Here is a 20,982-nt window from a genome sequence, read left to right as displayed (position 1 = left end):
ATAAAAAGGAAAAAAGCACAGCTCTAGGATTAGACTTGATGATACTTTTGTCTGATGCCTTGAACTCCTTGTTTGTCGTTTGATAAGGAAATTTACGCAAAACTTTATCTATTTGGGTGCTGGTAGGTTCAACCTTTTCAGGACAAAAAGGCCCAAACTAACACAATAAACAAAGCATATCAAATTCATTTTTGCAAGGACAGTCCAAGTTTTGTAATCTTCTTCAGGCCAAGTGGAAACCTACAAGTGCCAGCTCTATGGTTAATATTTTACAGATTCAAGTAAGAAAGAGTATATAAGCAAATGCTTTCTCTTCTATCTTCCAGCTTTTCTGAGCATTTTAACCCACATCATAATCTGCAACCATGAAGTGGGTAACATTAATTTCATTTATTTTCCTCATAAGTTCTGCCAGATCCAGGAATCTGCAAAGAGTCGCTCGAGGGGCAGGTAAGAAAGAACCACATAGTTGTTTTTGCAGTCTTTGCTATATTAATTTCATGTCTTTAATGCAATTTCATGGACAATTTTTGCAAGCCCAATCCAAAGAGAAGAGAAAAACTTGATTGACTTGAAAAGAAACTAAATGAAGAAATCATGAGGAGATGGCTAGAACAGGACAACTTAACTGGGTGAGAAAGTCTGGTGACATCCCTTTGCAGCATCAGTGTAGGGCATGAACAGATGTTGATTATTCAGCATCTGTTACTTTCCAGTGAAGAGAAAGGGGACTCACTGTACTTTTTTAAGTGCTGTCTTTCACATGGTAGTTCATATGTGAGCTCCTCACCAGTAAAAGGTGACAGTTTTCACATAAGTAGGTCAAACAAAAAAATCTGCATCTCAGTTTGGGCTATAGGAAGGCTAGCCAAAGCCTCCTCATTGTTTCATCTCTCCCTGTATTATAAAACTTAAGATGTTTGTCAAGAAAATATTCCTGCAGGCAGTCTTAGACATTTTTCCACTGATATTTTTAATTTTTGTTTGAAATGTGAAAATTAACCAAACTCAGTTATCTGGAGCTGGCTGGAAATGCCAGTGAACAGCAGCAAAAAAAATTATCTTTTAATTACAATTTTCTGCACCAAAACGCTTATTATCAAAGCAGGTATATTCCATTAGGTAAGGGAATTACTCCTAACGTTTTCTAAATGCTTCTGAATGGTATTTCTAGACCAAGACGACTGACCCAGTCTAGCTCATTCATTACTGTAGCCATATGACTCAGTATCTGTTTGAGAAATCTCATGGGAGTCTTCTCACCAAGAGCAAGGTGTAACTACAACCTGTATTTGTTACCACCAGGACCAAGGGAAGGTATTTACCTGCTTTCCTTTTCTCAGAGAGCACAGATGATATGCACTGGTTGGAACCAGAATATTGAATCTGCCAAATTAATAATTATATGTTCAAAAAGAGAAAATTCTGTTGATGCTTGCTGCATTCCTTTCTTTGTAGCGTGGACATGATAGTGTTGTCAGTTACTCAAAGGACATGTTTGCTAACCCTTAATAGTAAGCTACAGCAGTCATTTTGAGTATTTGAAGTAAGTATGTGCTTACAGAGGTAAATCTTGTATTAAAGTCCTAAAAATCATATGCTTGGACTCCTTCAGAAAGATGAGTGTACGTAAGCATTAGGTGTCTACAGACAAACAGACAAGAAGTGTCATCTGAGACATCAAAGAGCTCAAGGTGGCTGAAAAGAGGTTTAGATTGAAGTTCCCAGAACATCAGCACAGATTACCCAGAATGGTGTGCCCAGCGGTGGGATTTGACAAGTGATCAGCATCAGCTTGGGCTGTTTCAAAACAGTGATGCTACTCACTCAAGTTATTCCCTTAAGAGCTGGATGAATGCTGCACCCTTCTACAAATCTGACCCAAGGTGCCCAGCAAGTATTCCTTAATGGGTCTAGCACAGCCAGAGGGATAGGGAGCCTCACTGTTCTCTTTGCTTTTCTTCCTAGAGCACAAGAGTGAGATTGCCCATCGCTACAATGACTTGAAGGAGGAGACATTTAAGGCAGTGTAAGTGAACATTCCACTTACATTTTCTGATTGTTTTCCATCTCTTTTGGTACTGGAGAAAAAAGGGAAACTAAAACACACCATACGAGCAAGTGAAGAGTGTATGTGTCTCACTGAAGGCACTGAGTTAGCCTTACTGTTAGTATACAAAGCCTACAAATACATTAAGACCTGCAAAACTCACTATGACTTTCATGCTCCCTGGGAAAAGAACTCCTTGGAAACTTTATGAGAAAACCTGTGTTCCCTATGGGAGCACAGTTATGCTGGATTGTGACATTACCAAAAAAAAACAACCAAACCCACAACAGATTTTTTGAGACAATTCAATTATTTTCTTTTGAAATTGGTTTTGGGAATGGCAGAGGGCCCTGGCAGAAACATACCAACTTCTGAAAGAAGGCAGCCTTAAGATCAGTATTTGTAACAAAATGACAAAACCCATCTTAGTTCACCACTGGTAAAAGCAACAGGAAAATCAGATCATAGTCTTTTCTGGTTTATTTCTAATCTACTATCCAAGACTTTTGTTCTTGGGTAGTAAGGCTGAAAACCTTCTTCTAGAAAGGAGTTGAGAAGAGGAAGGATATGGGATCTGGTACTAAGCTCTTCATGGTGCTCTATTTAAGCATTTGTGCACGGCATTTGAACAATTTACTATCCAGATGCACCTCTGAAAATGTTAGCTGTTATGTTTCTTATCTCCATATTCCAAATGTGCTTTGTGTTTCAGTGCCATGATCACATTTGCCCAGTATCTCCAGAGGTGTTCTTACGAGGGACTGTCTAAGCTGGTAAAGGATGTTGTTGATCTGGCACAGAAGTGTGTGGCCAATGAGGATGCCCCTGAGTGCACAAAATCACTGGTATGCAATGAATCCTTTGGTATTGTGTTTCTCCTCATTCTGTGCAGCTACCAGCATCATCCGCACTGAGGATTTATAACTGATCCTTTCAGGTGTGGCTGTTGTCATTGGCAATTCTCAGATTTTAGTGCTAAAACAAAGAACTTGGTTGTGTTGGGTTCTGAAACTGCATTTCAGAAATGCCTAAATGATCTGTGGAGCCACATACTGGAGCCCAGACACCACACGCAGGCACATTTCCAGCATTGCCTGGAAATAAATGTTAGCATTTAGTACAAATACCCCAGCGGTAAAATACAGGTCTAGATAATCAGGTGACCAAAATGTGTGGGTTTTCACACTCGGATGACTTGAAAAGGTATGTGTGCTGATTTAAGGTACTTAGTTTGCGAAGTTTTAAAAAAACTCCTGTAAGATGAGGTAACAAAAGAAGTTTGTAGGTATGGAAGATCCCCGGGTGTCTAGCAGGCTTCAGAAAGACAGATGCCTCTGTTCTTGTGAGCTCTAACATTCAGACCAAATGACATGACTACATTAGTTCTCCATAAAGGTTTCCTCAACCTGGTCATCAAGTAGAATCTCAAATTCTGCTTCAATTCATCTGAAAATTCAGTTTAGTCAGATTAGAAGTAAAAGAAGATCTCTGTCTTGCACAGAGTATTTTAAATTTTTTTTTTTCAATAAAGCATTGTAATAGTTTTGATACTGGACCACATAAAATAAAACTTTATGAAATTGTGTTGAAAACAATGGATTATTCTGATTTATGGTCTAAATATTATCCCTGTAAAAAATGTATTTACTTACCAATCTGGGTTTTCTTTTACAGATAAGTACATTATACTGTCTATAAGGAATAATTCTGACCCTCAGCATCTCCTTTACAGCCCTCTATTTTCCTGGATGAAATCTGCCAAGGCGAAAAGCTCCGTGACTCATATGGTGAAATGGCTGACTGCTGTAGTAAGGCTGATCCTGAAAGAAATAAGTGCTTCCTGTCATTTAAAGTCGCCAAGCCAGACTTCATTCAGCCATACCAGAGACCAGCTGCTGATGTGATATGCAAGGAGTACCAGGACAACCGGGTGTCATTCATGGGACAGTAAGAAAAATGGCCATTTTGCACTCTTTAAGCATTTAGATGTGCAGAAGAGGGAACTCCAAGCTATACGGAGTGCATGGACATGCAATACATTAGAATTTGCAAGAGTTCAACCTCATATCCCCATGTGTAAATCATTTGCTCAATTGTTAAATAGCCAAAGCTCTGATCGTGTTTTTTCAGTCCATGCTAGCACAAGTTTTTCTATTCAAAAATGGGTTTTAAGGGATCACATTCTATAAATCTTGCGGGACTTCTTTTCTCCTCAGAAAACCCCTGAAAAACTACAGTGTTTCCAATATTTACTTAATAATTTACTTGCTCAAGTCTCCAACTACTCTCATAATGAGAAAGGATGAAGAAAGATAACAGAAGAATAAAAATCAGCAAGAAAATCTTGGTGAAATGGCCATAGAATAATTTTTCACACTCAAAATCACAATTCTCAAGTATCTGACAATGCATTTAAAAAAATCAAAATATGCACATCAATCTAGGTGGCTGTCAGTAAAAGGAGTTATTCCACCTGTCATGGCTACTGAGCCCTGCTTTGGAAATTGAGATTTATGAGAGCGTTTCCCATAGAAGACGTTGTATTAGGAAAGTAGATTACATTTCTGCACTCAAAATGAAAGTTATGGAAGCTCTAAAAGATTTAAGGACATTTTCTGTTGTCATTGGAATATGTAACTTTTTCTTTTCCTCACAGTTTCATCTATTCTGTTGCAAGAAGAAGCCCCTTCTTGTATGCTCCAACAATCCTTAGTCTGGCTGCTGATTATGAACATGTACTTCAGAGCTGCTGCAAAGAGAGTGACGTTGGTGCTTGCTTGGATGAAAAGGTATATCCATTTTTTCACTGTGTGTGAAAACTAAGCCAATGTTCTGCTGCATGAAGGTCTTTTCTGATCTTAGTAACAGCTCTCTTTAAAGAAAGAAGTGGCTTTAAATGGCTAACGTTAAATTACAGTTTATAGTTCCAACATTCTGCCTTCCTAGGGTGGTTTTCAGTAAACATTTGCATGTGGGTTTGTAGAAACTAACATGGAGTTAAAATTCATATTTTGGGTTTTTTTTTAAATGAATCAAAAAAAAACACACACCAAAAAAAAAATCAAACTAGCTAAGTTTGTCTTTTTGTCCCTTTGCTAACATGTTGTCAGGGAGCTGTGAGTATTGTGCAGATGTGCTGAATCCAAAGAACATGTAGCTCTTGGAGTTTTTCATCTATGGTGAACTGTAGCGGAAAGGCATGCTACCAGAGAGGCATGAGGGCAAGACAGCTCTCTCTTGGCAGCCTAACATGCCATCACCCCATCCAGTGTGTAAGTGTACAAGAGGTCTCCCCTATTTTTGCTCTATTTGTTGTCCAAGCAAATGGAGGAGAAAGAGTGAGAAACAGGTAGAATCTTGTTCATTAAAATCCTGTTCATTAAAATCTTGGTATGAAGAACTTGTAGAGAAGGATTAATCATGAGTTAGTCCAATGATCTGATAGCAGGTGATTTCCACAGAGCTCTGCTTTTTAGAGAACTATAGCTAAGATTCCATGTTAGCCTTGGGAATGGCTTGAGCCTAATTTTCCTTTTGTCTCCAGCTCAGTCCCAGTGACTTCTGTATAATCACTGCAGTGCTTTGTAAGACAACTTAGGCTCCTTTGAAGCCACAGGCTTCAATCACATTGAAGTATTTGGTGAACAGCAGCATGTCTGTAGAACTGCACCGTGCCATAAGGCATAGCATATAGACTGGAAGTTCAGTGCTGATTGCAAACTGGTTAGGACTGCCTAAGGAGTTCTCAGATGGTTTGGCTTTTCAGCAGAGCTAACTGGACCAGGACCTAATGTGCATCTGAAGTGTGAATTTCAGATTTTTTTTTTTCTCAGTCCATTAAATGTGACAAGTTTAATGTGACCATGTGCATCCTGTTACTATAGGCAGGTGCCATAAAAGAAAAAGCCAAGAAAATAAGCCTGAAGCACCAGCATTCTTGTGAAATCCTCAACAAGTTTGGTGAGAGAACTTTCCAAGCAGAGTAAGTTCCAATCAGTTTTTTGTAAAAAGTAGGCTTGTTAACATGGGCCTGAAACTAATCACAAGGAAAATTGCTCACTATGAGGAAATTCTTCCCTGTGAGGTGGTGAGGCACTGGCACAGGTTGTCCAAAGAAGCTGTGACTGTTCCAAACCTGGCAGTGTTCAAGGCCAGGTTGGGCGGGGCTTGGAGCAACCTTGTCTAGGGGAAGGTGTCCCTGCCTGTAGCAGGGGGATGGAACTGAATGAGCTTTACGGCCTCTTCCAGCCCATAGCTTCCTGTGATCCTATCATTCTAAGAAAACACTAGCATATAGAATTCACTTCCAAATGCTGAGTTAGAACAGTGCACTCATGGTACTTCCTAGCACGCTTTTTATTTATTTATTTATTTTAAATAAGTTGCTAGTTCAAGCCTTAAATCAGTGAAAGAGTCAGATTTGCAGTATCACAGTTATTATCAAAGCTATGTTTTTAAGATTAACTCTCTTTCCAACAGAGAGTTACTTTGCATTCTGTGCTTGTCTAATACACTAACATTGACTAGGATTGACTTACTAGATATAGTCAGTTTTGATTTAAAGGCTTCATTAGAACTATATACATCTGCGCTAAGCAATCTTAGAGATCCTTTACAGGTCATTCCCCAATCATGGGGAATTCTAGGGTGTGATCCTTACACAGACAGCTCAGATAGAACAGAAGAACCAAACACTTGTTTCTTTCTATTTTAAATGAGCATTGGGTACTTCTGCAGATGTCAATGCCCCTTTTTTTACCAACCACCAGAAATTAGATGAGAAGAATGAATTAATATTTACTTCCAACAATGCTGATCTACAGTATCGCAAGTGTTAACAAGATTTCTGTTCAACAGTGAGCTTTAAAACAAATGTGTTTTTCTTCTTTTCCACCCAGTAAACTTGCTCTCCTGAGCCAGAAATATCCCAAGGCTCCATTGTCAGAAATTGTTAAAATTCTACAGGACCTTAAGGGTGTCTACAAAGAGTGCTGTGAAGGGGACATGATAGAGTGCATGGATGACAACGTAAGCTAAATATTTGTCAAAACTGTTTGCATACTTGAGCAATGTTTAGGAAGACAATAATTTGTGCAGCTACTCATTCGCAGTCCAGGGAATTCATACTCAACACTGCTGGAAGATTCTTCAGCCACTGAAAATCTCACAGCCAGCTCAGCAGCTTGTTCCTGGAACTAGGCTTTGCACCAGTTCTGGATCTAGCCCTTCATGATCATGAGGGCAAGGAGATGTTACTTACAGTATAGTGCGTGTGTTTGGCTGAAATCAAAATGTTTATCTCGGAGATTGTTTGATGGTATTTACTCACTTCAGTTGTAAACAAAGCAAAAGAAAGCACAGGCATTTTTCTGCTGTCTTCTTGTGTGTACTGCCATTCATGCAGCTTTCCTGTAGTGCCAGGGAACTCTAGAGAGCAACTTGCATGGGAGAATTAGTAAAACTGTGCAACAGTGACATGATTTAAATATCGCCTCTCTGACTGGAATTTAGATGTGCTTTTTAAACCAGCTGGTGTCCAGTGCTGGCTTTATGAAGCTCTGGGGTTTTTGTTCTCTGTCAGAGCTGGGCACCTGACTATCAGATCTATCTGATACCCTTGTGACAGATCACTCAATGACATTCCAAAGTTTGTCTTCTCAAAGTTTCTAAGATCAAGGAAGGAACAACATTCTCCCTGTACCCATGATCACAGTGCTTAGTATGCAGAGGACATGCCTGTTGCTGTCATTATTCTCTTTCATGGAAACAGCATTTCCTTAGCAAAATGCTAAGTAAACAGGTGACCTGGATGGAAAAGAAAGAATCTGAAAAAGAGAGGGGGGATGAATATATCTTTAAATTATTATTTCATAGCTTGTCTGATAATATGTTTATTCTTTAGGCAGAGCTTATAACCTATATGTGCTCTAAACAAGATGTATTCTCAAGTAAAATCAAAGACTGCTGTGCCAAGCCAGTTGTGGAACGAAGCCAGTGTATTATTGAATCAGATTTTGATGAGAAACCTGCAGATCTTCCTTCACTAGCTGAAAAATACATCCAAGATAAGGAAGTGTGCAAGAGCTTTGAGGCAGGCCATGATGCATTCTTGTCAGAGTAAGTAGTGCAAACAGCATGTGTGCTTGCATTTGAATGTTTCTGCAAATGAGCCTCTGTTTTTTCTGAACTATGACATTTTGTACTGCTGGAAAAGCTGTCCTCTTGTAGTTTCAACTGCATATGGAGAGCAGAGATGACCACATGGAAGTCTGATGTAGCTCTGACCCAAGTTGAACCCCTAGTTTCTCATTCATGCTTTGTGATTTTTTTTGTTCAGCGCTGTCCTATAGTATTTTTATTTGTGGGCTTTGTGCATGTCCACATACATTACCTGCTTAAGAATTATTCTGTCCCAGGGTACTATTTTGTTCCTCTCACATTTGCCTTGTTGGCAGATGACAGAACGACAAAACACATGTGCTAAAACAAGCAAACATCATCCCAAGCTTATCATCCATTTACTTGATCTTTTGCAAGGAACTGCCATTGTAAGTTATTGTGCTATGCATGAAGAAAGCAGCACGTTGTTTGGGAGCTCTGATTCTGTCAGCCTGTGTGTCTTTCAGGTTTGTTTATGAATACTCACGGAGACACCCTGAGCTCTCCACACAGCTGATTCTGAGAGTTGCTAAGGGATATGAAATACTCCTGGAAAAGTGCTGCAAGACAGACAACCCTGCCCAGTGCTACGGAAATGCTGTAGGTGCACAGCTTTTTTTGCAGATAACTACAGTGCTTGGTCGGTACCTATCATGAAACAACTGGGTTGAGAAGCTCCTATGGAAGAGCAGACAGAAAGCATTTTGAGTGACTAACCCCAGGGAAAGTTAGTGTCCTGTTGGGATGCTAAGGAGTCCAGGGCTGTGACAACAGAATGTTCTTAGATCAAATAACAACTTCATTGGTCACCTTATGAAATTTCAGACTATCCTCAGAACTGCCTGATGCCTCCATCTCTCAAAAGTGATTTTGCTTAGCCTGAAGATGATTAATAACTGGTTAGATTAATTATTCTGTGAGCTCCACTGCCTATACTGAATATGGCTGCTCATGGATTATGATGGGAACCCGCATGGCCAGCTCACAGACACTAAGCATAAACTTTGATCTCCTAATCTCCAGCTGAATTGCACACAAGTCACAGCACAAATTGAGTCACTGACAGCTTTGGCCAAGGAATGGAAAGAGGATGTTCTCCTCACAGTTGATAATCCTATACTTGAAAAATATTCACCGCATTTAAACAAAAAAAAAAAACAAAACCAACCAAACAAAAAAGAAAACAAAGAACCCTGTTGTCTAGAAAGTAAGTCCAACAGGTAACTAATTTAAATTAAATTAAAAAAATCTTGCTGCCTTTTTAACTGAATTTCTGCTAGAACTTAAGACTCTTATGAGAATCAAGCCCTCCCTAAGACACCCAGGCTATCCGGAGGTAATCAGTGCTAAAAAATGGATATTTTATAGCTAATAAGATTTAGAAGACCTCAGAAGCTGCATTTGTATGACTGTTACCAGGACATCCTACTCTAACATTACTAATGATTTCATACTTGTTTGCAGCAAGAGGATTTGAACAAGCATATCAAAGAAACGCAAGATGTTGTAAAGACCAACTGTGACCTTCTTGCTACCCATGGCGAAGCAGACTTTCTTAAAGCGTAAGTACTTAGCATGACCAGCAGGTCAAAGGAGGTGATCCTGCCCCTCTACTCTGCTATCCTGAGACCTCACTTGGAGTATTGTGTACAGTTCTGGTGTCCTCAACATAAAAAGGACATGGAACTGTTGGAACAAGTCCAGAGAAGGGCCACGAGGATGACTGGGGGACTAGAGCACCTCTCATATGAAGATAGGCTGAGAAAGTTGGAGCTGTTCAGCTTGGAGAAGAGAAGCTGCATGGAGACCTCATAGCAGCCTGCCAGTACCTGGAGGGGGCCTATGAGGATGCTGGGGAGGGACTCTTCATTAAGGACTGTACTGACAGGAAAAGGGGTAACAGGTTAAAACTTAAACTAGGGAAGTTTAGACTGGATATAAAGAGGAAGTTCTTTACTGTAAGGGTGGTGAGGCACTGGAATGGGTTGCCCAGGGAGGTTGTGAATGCTCCATCCCTGGCGGTGTTGAAGGCCAGGTTGGACAGAGCCTTGGGCGACATGGTTTAGTGTGAGGTGTCCCTGCCCGTGGCAGGGGGGTTGGAACTGGATGATCTTAAGGTCCTTTGAACCCTAACTATTCTATGATTCTATGATTCTACTTACTAATAAATATTCCAGATTGTAAAGAATGGTGCTGGCTGCTCTGGGTGAATTTATTTGGTTTTCTTTTTCACTTCTGTGGTCTAGCTCAGTAGAGCATTCATCAAATGTGAGCCAACAGTCATTTTGATATGACTTTTTCAGACTTCTCATCCGCTACACGAAGAAAATGCCTCAAGTATCAACTGACACCTTGCTGGAAATCGGAAAGAAAATGACAGCTGTTGGTACTAAGTGCTGCCAGCTTCCTGAGAACAAACGCCTGCCTTGCTCTGAGGGATATGTAAGTACATTGCTTTATTCTCTCTACTCTTGGAGATTTCTGCTGTTCTCAAAAAACTTGATTTCTGGTGAGATAGTAAACTCACAAGATTTTCCATAAACCCCAAGCTGAGCATCTACCTAAGAGAATTTGAAGTCTGTTAATTTTTAATAAATTGAGAGCCTAAATAGTTGTCTGATGGAAGCTTGTGAAAATTTCAACTAAGCTTTGCTCTCGCTCAGCAAGCAAAAATAAGTTGGTTGGCTGCTTGTATTTGGAAAAGCTAAACAGTCTTAAAACAACCGAAACGTACTTACTGATTGTAGCGTGATTGATAGACAGACTGTTGGCAGACTAAGAAATACACAGGTTCAGGAATGTACATTTAATTTAAGTTTTAAGACCATGTCATTTCCAAGGAGGTGTTGGGATCTGACAGCTTCCACTTCCAGCTATGATACTGTACCACAAACACCACATTTGTTACTGCAGCAGGTGAAACTCAAGTTTGTCCTTCTTTCCTTCTCTTTCCAGCTGAGCATTGTGATTCAGGAGATGTGCAAGAGGCAGGAGACCACACCTATAAATGACAATGTTTCACACTGCTGCAGTGACTCCTATGCTTACAGGAGACCCTGTTTCACTGCCATGGGAGTAGATACCAAATATGTGCCTCCAGCATTTAACCCTGATATGTTCAGCTTTGATGAAAAATTGTGCACTGCTGCTCCTGCTGAACGGGAACTAGGGCAGATGAAGTAAGCCAAAGGAAATACTTGTAGTAAAGCTTCTGAAGTGTAATACTTGGAAGGGGGGGTGCAGGAGGAAGCTACAAACACCCTGTTTTGTCATCAGACTGGGACTTCACTAACAGCAGCTAAAAAGCCAGATGGAACTATGTGTTTGCACTGCACGTGTCAGTGCATAGCATCATGTGGTTTGGAAGAGGCAAAATAGGGTGTTTTCTTCAAACAAAATCTGTCTCTTAGCTGACCTGTTTCATGTAGGTCCACTGCCAGTGCAAATCTTAAGACGTACTTCATTAAGACAACATAAAGGCTATTGCAGTAAGTTTTTTTCCCACCTGTAACTGGGATAGCAAAAAGCAAAGTGGTAGACTGGGAGTTTGGAACCACAAATAGGCACAAACTCCTCTAGGCATGACAAAAGAAAAAAAAGCCTCATAAATGAGCAGTACCTGTACAGAATGGCATATTTGAAACTGGGAAATCAAACTACAACAGGTAGTTTTAACTCTATGTTGTGGCTTTGCTTTCAGATTGCTTGTCAACCTCATTAAACGCAAGCCCCAGATGACAGAAGAACAAATCAAGACAATTGCTAATGGTTTCACTGCCATGGTGGACAAGTGCTGCAAAAAATCAGATATTGAGACATGCTTTGGAGAAGAGGTATTTCCTATCTCCTTTAAAAAACAAAACAAAACAGGAAAGGAAAGAAACACAGGAAACCAGAAACTCAGTAGGAAGCCATGCATTAGGAAAGCAGTCCTGCAAACTGCTGTGATCCCTTGTCTGTGTACCCTTACAATAAATTTACCTGCAGAGCAGAACATGTGCAATCATACAGATTATAGTCATTGCCCAGTTTCATGTGAAAAGAATGTCAGGAGGTCATGTAGTGCAGTCGTCTGCTCAAAGCACAGCTAAATTTTAGATTAGATAAGGTTCTTCAGGGCCTTGTCTGGAAAGTTGAGTTACAAGCCATAGCTGTAAAAGATGTATGCGTAGAATCTAAACTCTGCCTCTCACACAAACTTCCTTTTATGCTACAGATTCTTACAGTATTCTGAAGGATTACCAGTAAAAAGTGCATGTAGACCAATTATCAGACACCTAGCAAATATAGATACATTAGCAGGGGGAGTCCAGATGATTATGTCCTGTGAACAGTCATTCAGGTTTTCTTTTTTTTTTCAAACTCATCAACCACAGATACATTCATTCATTCAATATCTGAAATAACCACAGGAGGAGCTGATCTGTAGCCATATAGCTAAGCAAGCACAAAGCATTTACAGGAATTATAAATGACAGTTTCCAACAGCAAACTTGTAATCATTTGAAGCAGACGATTCTATTACCAATATCATAAATCATTTATTGATTGAATCCTTTTTTAATATATAACCAAATTATTGTGCAGGTAAATATATTAGGGAGACTTAGGAAATAATGACTTTTGTCTCTAAAGGTGTATTTTCTATGTTTGCAAGACTGAAAAATATCCAACATACATGAGTGCACAGATTCTAAACTTAGGAAGGACCATTAGAATTATCCTTTGAAACAGAACACAGTCACAAGTTTAAGTTTATAGAAATTCCTGCTCAAGCACCGCATACTTTCCTCCCTTGGCTTCTCTCTCACAACTGTGTGTACTCCTTTTTCTAGGGTGCAAACCTGATAGTCCAGAGCAGAGCCACATTAGGAATTGGCGTGTAACACATGGTAGGTAGCAGCAGTAATGCACGTATCATTTATCTATGTATGTATCTATATATGTATCTATATCTATCTATCTAGCTAATCTGTCTATCTACCTATCTCTTCCCACCCTTCTGCCCAGAACTTAATTCCTTCAGCTCAAAAAGGCATCCAGCTTCCCTTTAACCACCAAGAAGTTGCTTTTTCTAGCAGCTGGTTTAACCATCTGCCATTACACAGCATACAGCAGGTGGAAGTACTACTGGTGTGCTACTATTACACAAAATAATCCTTTTTGTTTCTCCAATCTAGGTTGCCACTGGGGGAAAGATGAAGAAAAATACTTCTGTGTAACTTCTCCTGCCCATTACCTTTTTTCCTTTGGTATTGAATGAGTATTTCATAAATCTTTAGCGTTTTGTCAAACCACATGCTTTTCCAGAAACTTTTCAATTCTATCACTTTGAAAAAATGAATAATAAATAAAAGCTTTATAAATCTGCATCTGTCCTCGTCTGCTGGTGACTACCATAAGACAAAGCTCTGCGGTGCTCTCTACACAAAATGGTTGCTATATATGTAAGGGCAGGGATTCCGTGGGTTTTTTTCTGTTTCTTGCTCTTGGAAACTAGATGTGAAAGAATATGAAAGGTGCTAACACATTTAGCTAGGCTTTAATACTCTGATTCAATTAGAGGTTCATTTTAGGCTTTACTTCAGCAATTATAATCACACATTAAGAAAACGTTCAAAGGAAGTGCTCAGTCTAAATAAGATGACTGGCAATGAGATCTTATTCAAAGGAAAAAAATAAATATTTTCTTACATCAGTCCCAGATGGGGTATCCCTTTGCTTGCAGAGTTGCAAACAGATCTGCTTTTAGACACTTCTTTTCTTGTCTGAGGTTGTTTTTTTTAAACAGCTTTTGACTTTAGTCTTGTCTCTTGAAAAGCCTACCATCTGAATCATGCCTTTTATTTCAGGAAGCTCCTAAGAGAGAAATATTTCTGTTCTATGCCACTAAAGCAGCATGATTTTCTAGCTGATAGGTAGTTTCACTTTAACAAGGACCCTTGCATAATCCTTGAATAATAAGACATTTCATAAGGACAATTTTCTTGGCCTTGACTCTTTTGCCAAGTTCATGAACTGGGAATGTTCTCCAGAACCACAGAAGTACACTCAGAATGAAACATTCAGAGACACTGGGTTGAAAATTGATAAGGAAGAATCATCCATCTTGTTATGATTGAAAGGTTTGAACAGTCAATCACTGTGACTCATAGGTATTTGTTTAGCTCTTGTGACCCCAAGTCATTCACAAACACATCATTTGAAATGTACAGTTTTGTGAATTGAAGCAAGAATCATTTGTCAGTTGCAGTGAAGCACATTTTCTCTTAGTTTAAGGGAGCAAAACAGACATTCTGAAGACCATTCCCATTATTTAATTCACCATCCAAAAAGCTGACAGTCATTCACTGCAGGTAAAACTAACCTGTCTAGATTACTGAATTAGGACATGTTAAGCTCATTCAAGGAAGAGGTTTGGTGATGATTCTGATGCATGGAAATCAGCCTTATATCACAAATCTATCAAGAAGTGGGGATTTCTCATTCGATTTGCAGCTACTCCCCACACACTGTAACAATTCTTACGTGTGCTGTCACATGGGCTATGGCTTTTCAACTTCACTTTCAATAACTCCAAATACAAACAAGGTTAAAGGTTCCATTAAGATTTAGTAACTGAAAATGTGCATATAATGTGTTTGTAATTTTGTTGGCTCCAAAGAGATAAAAAATTAATAGATAAATGATTTCTGGCCTGCGTTTATCATTTGTCAATGCCAAAAAGAGTAATGTGGCAAAAGAATGGAGTTGAGTTGAATATCAGTATAGCAAAAATATGTGGAAAGAATGGATTTCTCTCCACCCCAGCTCATTTCTACAATTTGTAGGAACCCATCTCTTTAATTCTTGCACATCACCATATCTATATAACCAGAACAAACTACCATGGCAAGTGCAAGGTCCTGCACCTGGGTTGCAGCAATCCCAGGCACAACTACGGGTTGGGCAGAGAAGAGATTCAGGGCAGCTCTGTGGAGAAGGACTTGGGGGTGCTGGTCGAAGAGAAAATGAACATGAGCCAGCAGTGTGTGCTTGCAGCCCAGAAAGCCAATCACTTCCTGGGCTGCATCAAAAGGAGCGTGACCAGCAGGTCGAAGGAGGTGATCCTGCCCCTCTACTCTGCTCTTGTGAGACCTCACCTGGAGTATTGTGTGCAGTTCTGGCGTCCTCAACATAAAAAGGACATGGAACTGTTGGAACAAGTCCAGAGGAGGGCCACGAGGATGACTGGGGGACTAGAGCGCCTCCTGTGTGAAGACAGGCTGAGAAAGTTGGGGCTGTTCAGCCTGGAGAAGAGAAGCTGCGTGGAGACCTCATAGCAGCCTTCCAGTACCTGAAGAGGGCCTATAAGGATGCTGGGGAGGGACTCTTCATTAAAGACTGTAGTGACAGGACAAGGGGTAACGGGTTTAAACTGCAACGGGGGAAGTTTAGATTGGATATAAGGAAGAAGTTCTTTACTATGAGGGTGGTGAGGCACTGGAATGGGTTGCCCAGGGAGGTTGTGAATGCTCCATCCCTGGCGGTGTTGAAGGCCAGGTTGGACAGAGCCTTGGGCGACATGGTTTAGTGTGAGGTGTCCCTGCCCGTGGCAGGGGGGCTGGAACTGGATGATCTTAATGTCCTTTCCAACCCTAACTATTCTATGATTCCACGACACAAGCTGGGGGATAATACACTGTTTACTCTGAGCAGTAACCAGTTTCCAACCTCCCTTATCTCCTAGGCTCCTTCCATCTGCCTGATGGCAAGAAGGTAGGGGATCCTGAAGCTCTTCTGTTTTGGATGGCTGGCTTGATACTATCAGGAATGGCAGAGTGCGGTTCTACCAGGCAATCTCCTCCTCGAATTCCCTTATGCTCCATGGCCGTTCCACCTCTTCCTGTACCTCTGCCACCATGCAGAGCAAATTGTCAACCTGCTGACATCTTATACAGCTACCATCTAACATCACTGACAGGCTCGCCTCCCTGCTTGCCTGCCCATGCCAGCCACCACTCTGACTGCTACAGCCATGCTCTGCTCCCCCACTCTGTTTGCCATGCTCCCAAGGGCAGTGTTTTACCCGTTCAGGAGTGGTGCTGCCCCTCCTGGCAACGCCCTCCGTAAGTCAGCTGCTGAGTCAGCAGCGCTGCTGTTTTCCAGGCAAGTCGTCACGAGGACTTGAGGCTCCTTTGGTGGCTCTTTGCCGCTCAGGCAAAAAATGGTTTTAGTCTTCTTATAGCTTGCAAACCTGATAGCCTAAAGTAGAGACATGCTAGGAAATGGTTTCTAAAGCACTGCACGTAACAGCAGCTTCACAAACTGCTGTTCAAAAATCACCTTCAAACATCACCTTACCTATTACATGAACAACCTAAAAGTTGTCAGGCAGAGATAAAGATGGGATAAGAGCCAGTGATCCCCTGCAGTGGTGGCTTATTGAGGAAAGGCAAAATTCCACTGAGAGACAGGGCCCTTGATGGTAGAAAGTGTCTCAAACAGACCTCTGCAGAAACGTGGTGGAGTGGAAGAAGAGCTTGCAAGTGCAAGGCATAAAGAGCCACTGTGTGGACTTGAACCAAGGGATATCCCCATCCCTTTCCAAAAAGGATATGAAATAGCAGGCAGGATGGCTTCAAAAGGAGATTTGGACTTGACAGCTGTCTCTGCTCTGTGGGGCCTGAGGGGTAGGCTGCAAATGAAGTCATCTTAGTAGAACTCCAGTGTTAAAATACCTGACCCAACCAAGAATGACTCTGCGAGAACAGAAATTCTGAACAAGGTATGCCAGACTCTTGACTACAAGAGTCTAGGGAGAATTTTTACTCTAAAAGCTAAAACTCCACTAGACCTAGGGTGAGCCATTGAGTCCAAAGACTCAATGTCTTGGGAGCAGTGCCTTTCAGAAAGCAGCTGCAACGAGTTCACTGGGGCCTTCACAAAAGGACATGCATTTTGCTTCCTTACCTGTGGGCAAATACCCCAAGCTCTCTGCCTTACTCAAAAGCGCTGTGTCAGCAGGTCACTGCAACCAGAGTTTGCCTTGTGTCAAGATAACTGACTGTGTTGTATTAAGTTAACTTGTTTTGACATTCAGCAATGGTGTTTCACTTGCCTAGACCATCATGCCTGCAGGTGTCAGATAAAGACAAGTTGTAAATGTCACCCTTTGTACTCTGTGGCATCCAGCTCAGTTGCAATCAACCCAAGGTAGGATTTGGAACATAGATAAAAGTAGGAGTGTTTTGCTTAGGAAGTTAAGGGAACGGTGAGTCAGGGACCAAGGATTTTAGCTTGAGGAGTCTGACTTCTTTCAGTCCAGATGTTGTATGTTCACCTTATACTCTCACAATTAGCTGGCATATAGACTTTGCGTCCCAATAAAGGGCAAATTGTGTTGATAACTAACATAGATGCAGCAGCATCTACAAAACATCACTCCTTTAAAGCTTTCACGCTAAATACTAGGCTGCAGGGACCCAGGGACCACCCAATATCAATGATTACATCTTTTGTCCCACTTAGGGCACAACAACTACTTCCAGGACTTCTGGAAGGACATTCATTGCATGTAAAACAAAGTGGAAGAGTCTCTCCTGTAAATGATCCTCACCTAAGGCAGAAAAAGTTCATATCCAATTAAACCATTTCATGATCATCTCTTCATCCCTAGAAGTGTTTAAGGACAGGTTAGATAGGGCCTTGAGTGACCTCGTCTAGTGGAAAGTGCCCATGCCCATGGCAGGGGTTTGGAACTAGAGGAGCTTTAAGGTCCCTTCCAACACAAACCATTCTATGATTACGTTGTGGTATCTTTTTTTTATTATCAAAGGTGTTTGCTATATAAGAGCTTGGCTCTGAGGCAAGCAATAGCTCCTGGAGTTACTAGAATGTTTCTTCCTCACTGTATAGAAGTGTATTTTGCTTTTGACATGGTCCTGGAATTATGTGGAAACAGAGGAGCAAGGTAGGGTGGAAATCTGGGCAGTACAACTCACACATTACAACTGTGTCATACTACAGAGATGATCAAATTACACTTGAGATGGAACCGTAACCTACAAACACGCACATAGATAAGTCCTCCCAGGAAACTTATCAGCTTACTGCCAGCACTGAAACCACGCAAAGTACCCAGAGCACTTCCCACCCATGTGGACTGACACAACCCACACAGCAAATGTGTCCTTGCAAGCCCAGAGACCAACGGGCGAGAGAAAGCCACTGCCAGAAAAGGCATGAGGAAAGTTGTTTCATTCCCAGCCAAGTGAGTCAAATGATCCAAAGGACAGGACTTGGTTGCCAATTTAGAGCCTGGCCATGCTCCCACCTGTACTTCAAGAAGTTACCCCATCTCCTGTGCCAACATGCTTACACACCCACATGGTGAACACTCCCCCAGACAAGAGCTCAAGGAAAAGTTCAGTTCAGATCAGACTAAGGGGCTGAGCAAAATGCCTGAGAGAGACACTAAAAAGAAAGCGAGAAGCCAGACATCAATCTTTTCTTTCCTTCAAGTTAAAAGAATTTGAACAGGATCCTTTTACCTAGGCAGATTACAGTTTGTGTTACACCACATCCATCATCTCAACACAGGTCAGCAAAGAGGCATGGCTGGACAATGAGTATATTTTAATACCACATCAAAACCTGCCTGTTTTTTCCATGAAACAAATCATTCTTTTGTACTACTAACAATAGTCCATAATAGATAATCCGTGAATTTATAAAGCCCTTTAAAAATATCAATGTCCAGATTACATATACAGTCAAAAAAAGACTGCACTTTTGGCAAAATACACCCACTCAGGACATCATCTTCAGGTCAAACTGAAGTTTATAAAGGATTTTGGTATAATTAGCCATTTGCAGGGGCTGAAAAGAGTAATTCTTGCCATCAGGTTTCCCAGCAGAGCCATACACTGTTAAATCAACTGCAGCAATGAAGTGAACAACTTGGATTTCCTCCTTGTGTTGCCTCCAGGCTATTATGCTGGAAAAGATGTGCTGACTATACAGGTAATAGAGTTTTGTATAATCCCAAGCCACACCTTCAATTCTGAGGCACAGATTCAGCAACAAGTGCCAATACTGTCAGAGGTCATCTTAAGACAAAACTTTCCACTTTCTTCACTGAGCTTCTAAGTAGACCATAAAAGCCAAATATGAAACTCTGATCTGTTTTTGTAAGCCTCACATTGCAGCACTCCAGCCAAAGGCTCCCAGGTGAATTTGGCTGGGTCGAGCCCATACTGCCATGCTATGTGTGGTAAACTCAGCACAATTTAACAAGAGGAGCCGAGTATATTCCCAGTTCAAGAGCAATAGGAGATGTGTGTGAATAGGATTCCAGGAGGGCAGAGGACTGTTCTTGATTTTTGAGCTAAATATTTCGAGCAGGAGAGACTCAAATATGCTCTATGAAAGTGAGTTTTCTTAGGGAATCTGCTATTAACTAACCAAAAAATATGGGAATCTGAAATGGTTTTGGGTTCCAGTGGAAAATTCCATGTATACAACCACAAAGCAATTGCTGGAAGACGAGGAGGAAAGCAGGCAGAGTTTTCAATGAAAACTAAACAAAGCAAACCTGCAAAAATGAACCAGTCCTTTGTTGTTGTTTTTTTTTTTTTGGCATATAAAACAATACTTCCAATCTTTTATTTTTAAACCTATTCATTACAATTTCTTGTTCTTCAAAACAAGGAATTATTCCTTATTTCCAAAAAGGCAGAAGATTCTGCAGATAGGGCAGAAGAGCTGCCACCCCCATCCTAAGAGAACTCTGCTAAACACAGACAGTGACAGGCTCAGTCCCACAAAGACAGAGCTAAGTTACGGATAAAGCCTTCATGAGCAGTGTGTCATCCTCAATGCATATGGTTTCCCCTTAGATTTCAGGTGTGGCCTGGTGATCATGCTCCCATCTTCTCGCCCAGAATCCTTTTCCATTTGATACCATCTCATGTGATGGCAAGTAACCCTCGTGTTCTTCCAGCAGCACAGAACAAGCAGCTATTGCCATTTTCTCTGGAAACAAATGAAAGCTCTGTCTTTGCCCCTTCCTTCAGACTAAATACACATATCCTTCCGACTAAATACACATATCCTTCCCCACCTACCGCTGTGTTACACATACCTGTGGCTCTCTAAAGCCATTCTGTCTTCAAAAATTTGACATTTTTTGTCATGCATCCTATTCCAAAAGTAAATAAAATAACTGTATTAAGTGGAATTATTCCCTTCATTTTACAGTTTGAGAGTTGATTTTGTTTCAAAATTTGGAGACTTTTTGATGCTGCAAAATATCTTATAGGGGATACTTAATTCAGCCTTTTGACCATGACACCTTGGAGCAAGAGACAGCTTGTGCAGCAAGGAGGGATGAAAAGCTGAATTTGGGTTTTTTCCATCAACAGTGTGTTACAAAGACATCTTCTTTGCAGCAATCACCTTTGAACAAATTTGCAAGTAGACGAGATCCACGTCTCGTGCACAGCAAAAAGCCCAAGGAGTGTTTAAACTTCTTATTTGAAGTCTGATAACTTAAAAATGTGTATTTGTCTAAATCTTAAGGGAAAAAAAAGGGATCTCCAAGGTCCACCCTTTGCAACAAGCTGGTGTATTTATCCTCCTGAGCAAATAATGGGATGTCTAAATATTGTGAGAATATTCCAAACTGGCTAATGTTACATGTGACAGTAAAAGGGTTTTGATTAACCAGAAATCGTTTGGGAGAGTATAAAAGTAACTGTTTCCCATTACTTCTTTCTGCCTTACCCAGGTGA

At 40.8% G+C, this 20,982-nt stretch overlaps 1 protein-coding gene across 1 annotated transcript; it reads left to right on the top strand.

Moving 5' to 3' along the window:
- Positions 1 to 292: 292 nt before the first annotated feature.
- Positions 293 to 13,581, top strand: ALB (albumin). The gene is made up of 15 exons (XM_062627772.1): positions 293 to 450; positions 1,969 to 2,029; positions 2,763 to 2,895; positions 3,783 to 3,997; positions 4,707 to 4,839; positions 5,935 to 6,032; positions 6,949 to 7,078; positions 7,953 to 8,167; positions 8,677 to 8,809; positions 9,674 to 9,771; positions 10,513 to 10,651; positions 11,165 to 11,388; positions 11,910 to 12,042; positions 13,045 to 13,101; positions 13,390 to 13,581. The coding sequence occupies exons 1-14, from the start codon at positions 366 to 368 to the stop codon at positions 13,093 to 13,095; spliced, it is 1,848 nt and encodes a 615-aa protein (XP_062483756.1). The 5' UTR covers positions 293 to 365; the 3' UTR covers positions 13,096 to 13,101; positions 13,390 to 13,581.
- The last annotated feature ends 7,401 nt before the right edge of the window (positions 13,582 to 20,982 follow it).

Source organism: Pezoporus occidentalis, unplaced genomic scaffold, assembly GCF_034315485.1.
Source record: "Pezoporus occidentalis ecotype Australia unplaced genomic scaffold, CSIRO_AGI_Poc_V1 ctg307, whole genome shotgun sequence".
Classification (NCBI taxonomy): Eukaryota; Metazoa; Chordata; class Aves; order Psittaciformes; family Psittacidae; genus Pezoporus; species Pezoporus occidentalis.
Note: the sequence above shows the minus strand (reverse complement) of the source record. Positions and strands in the feature narration are given on the sequence as shown.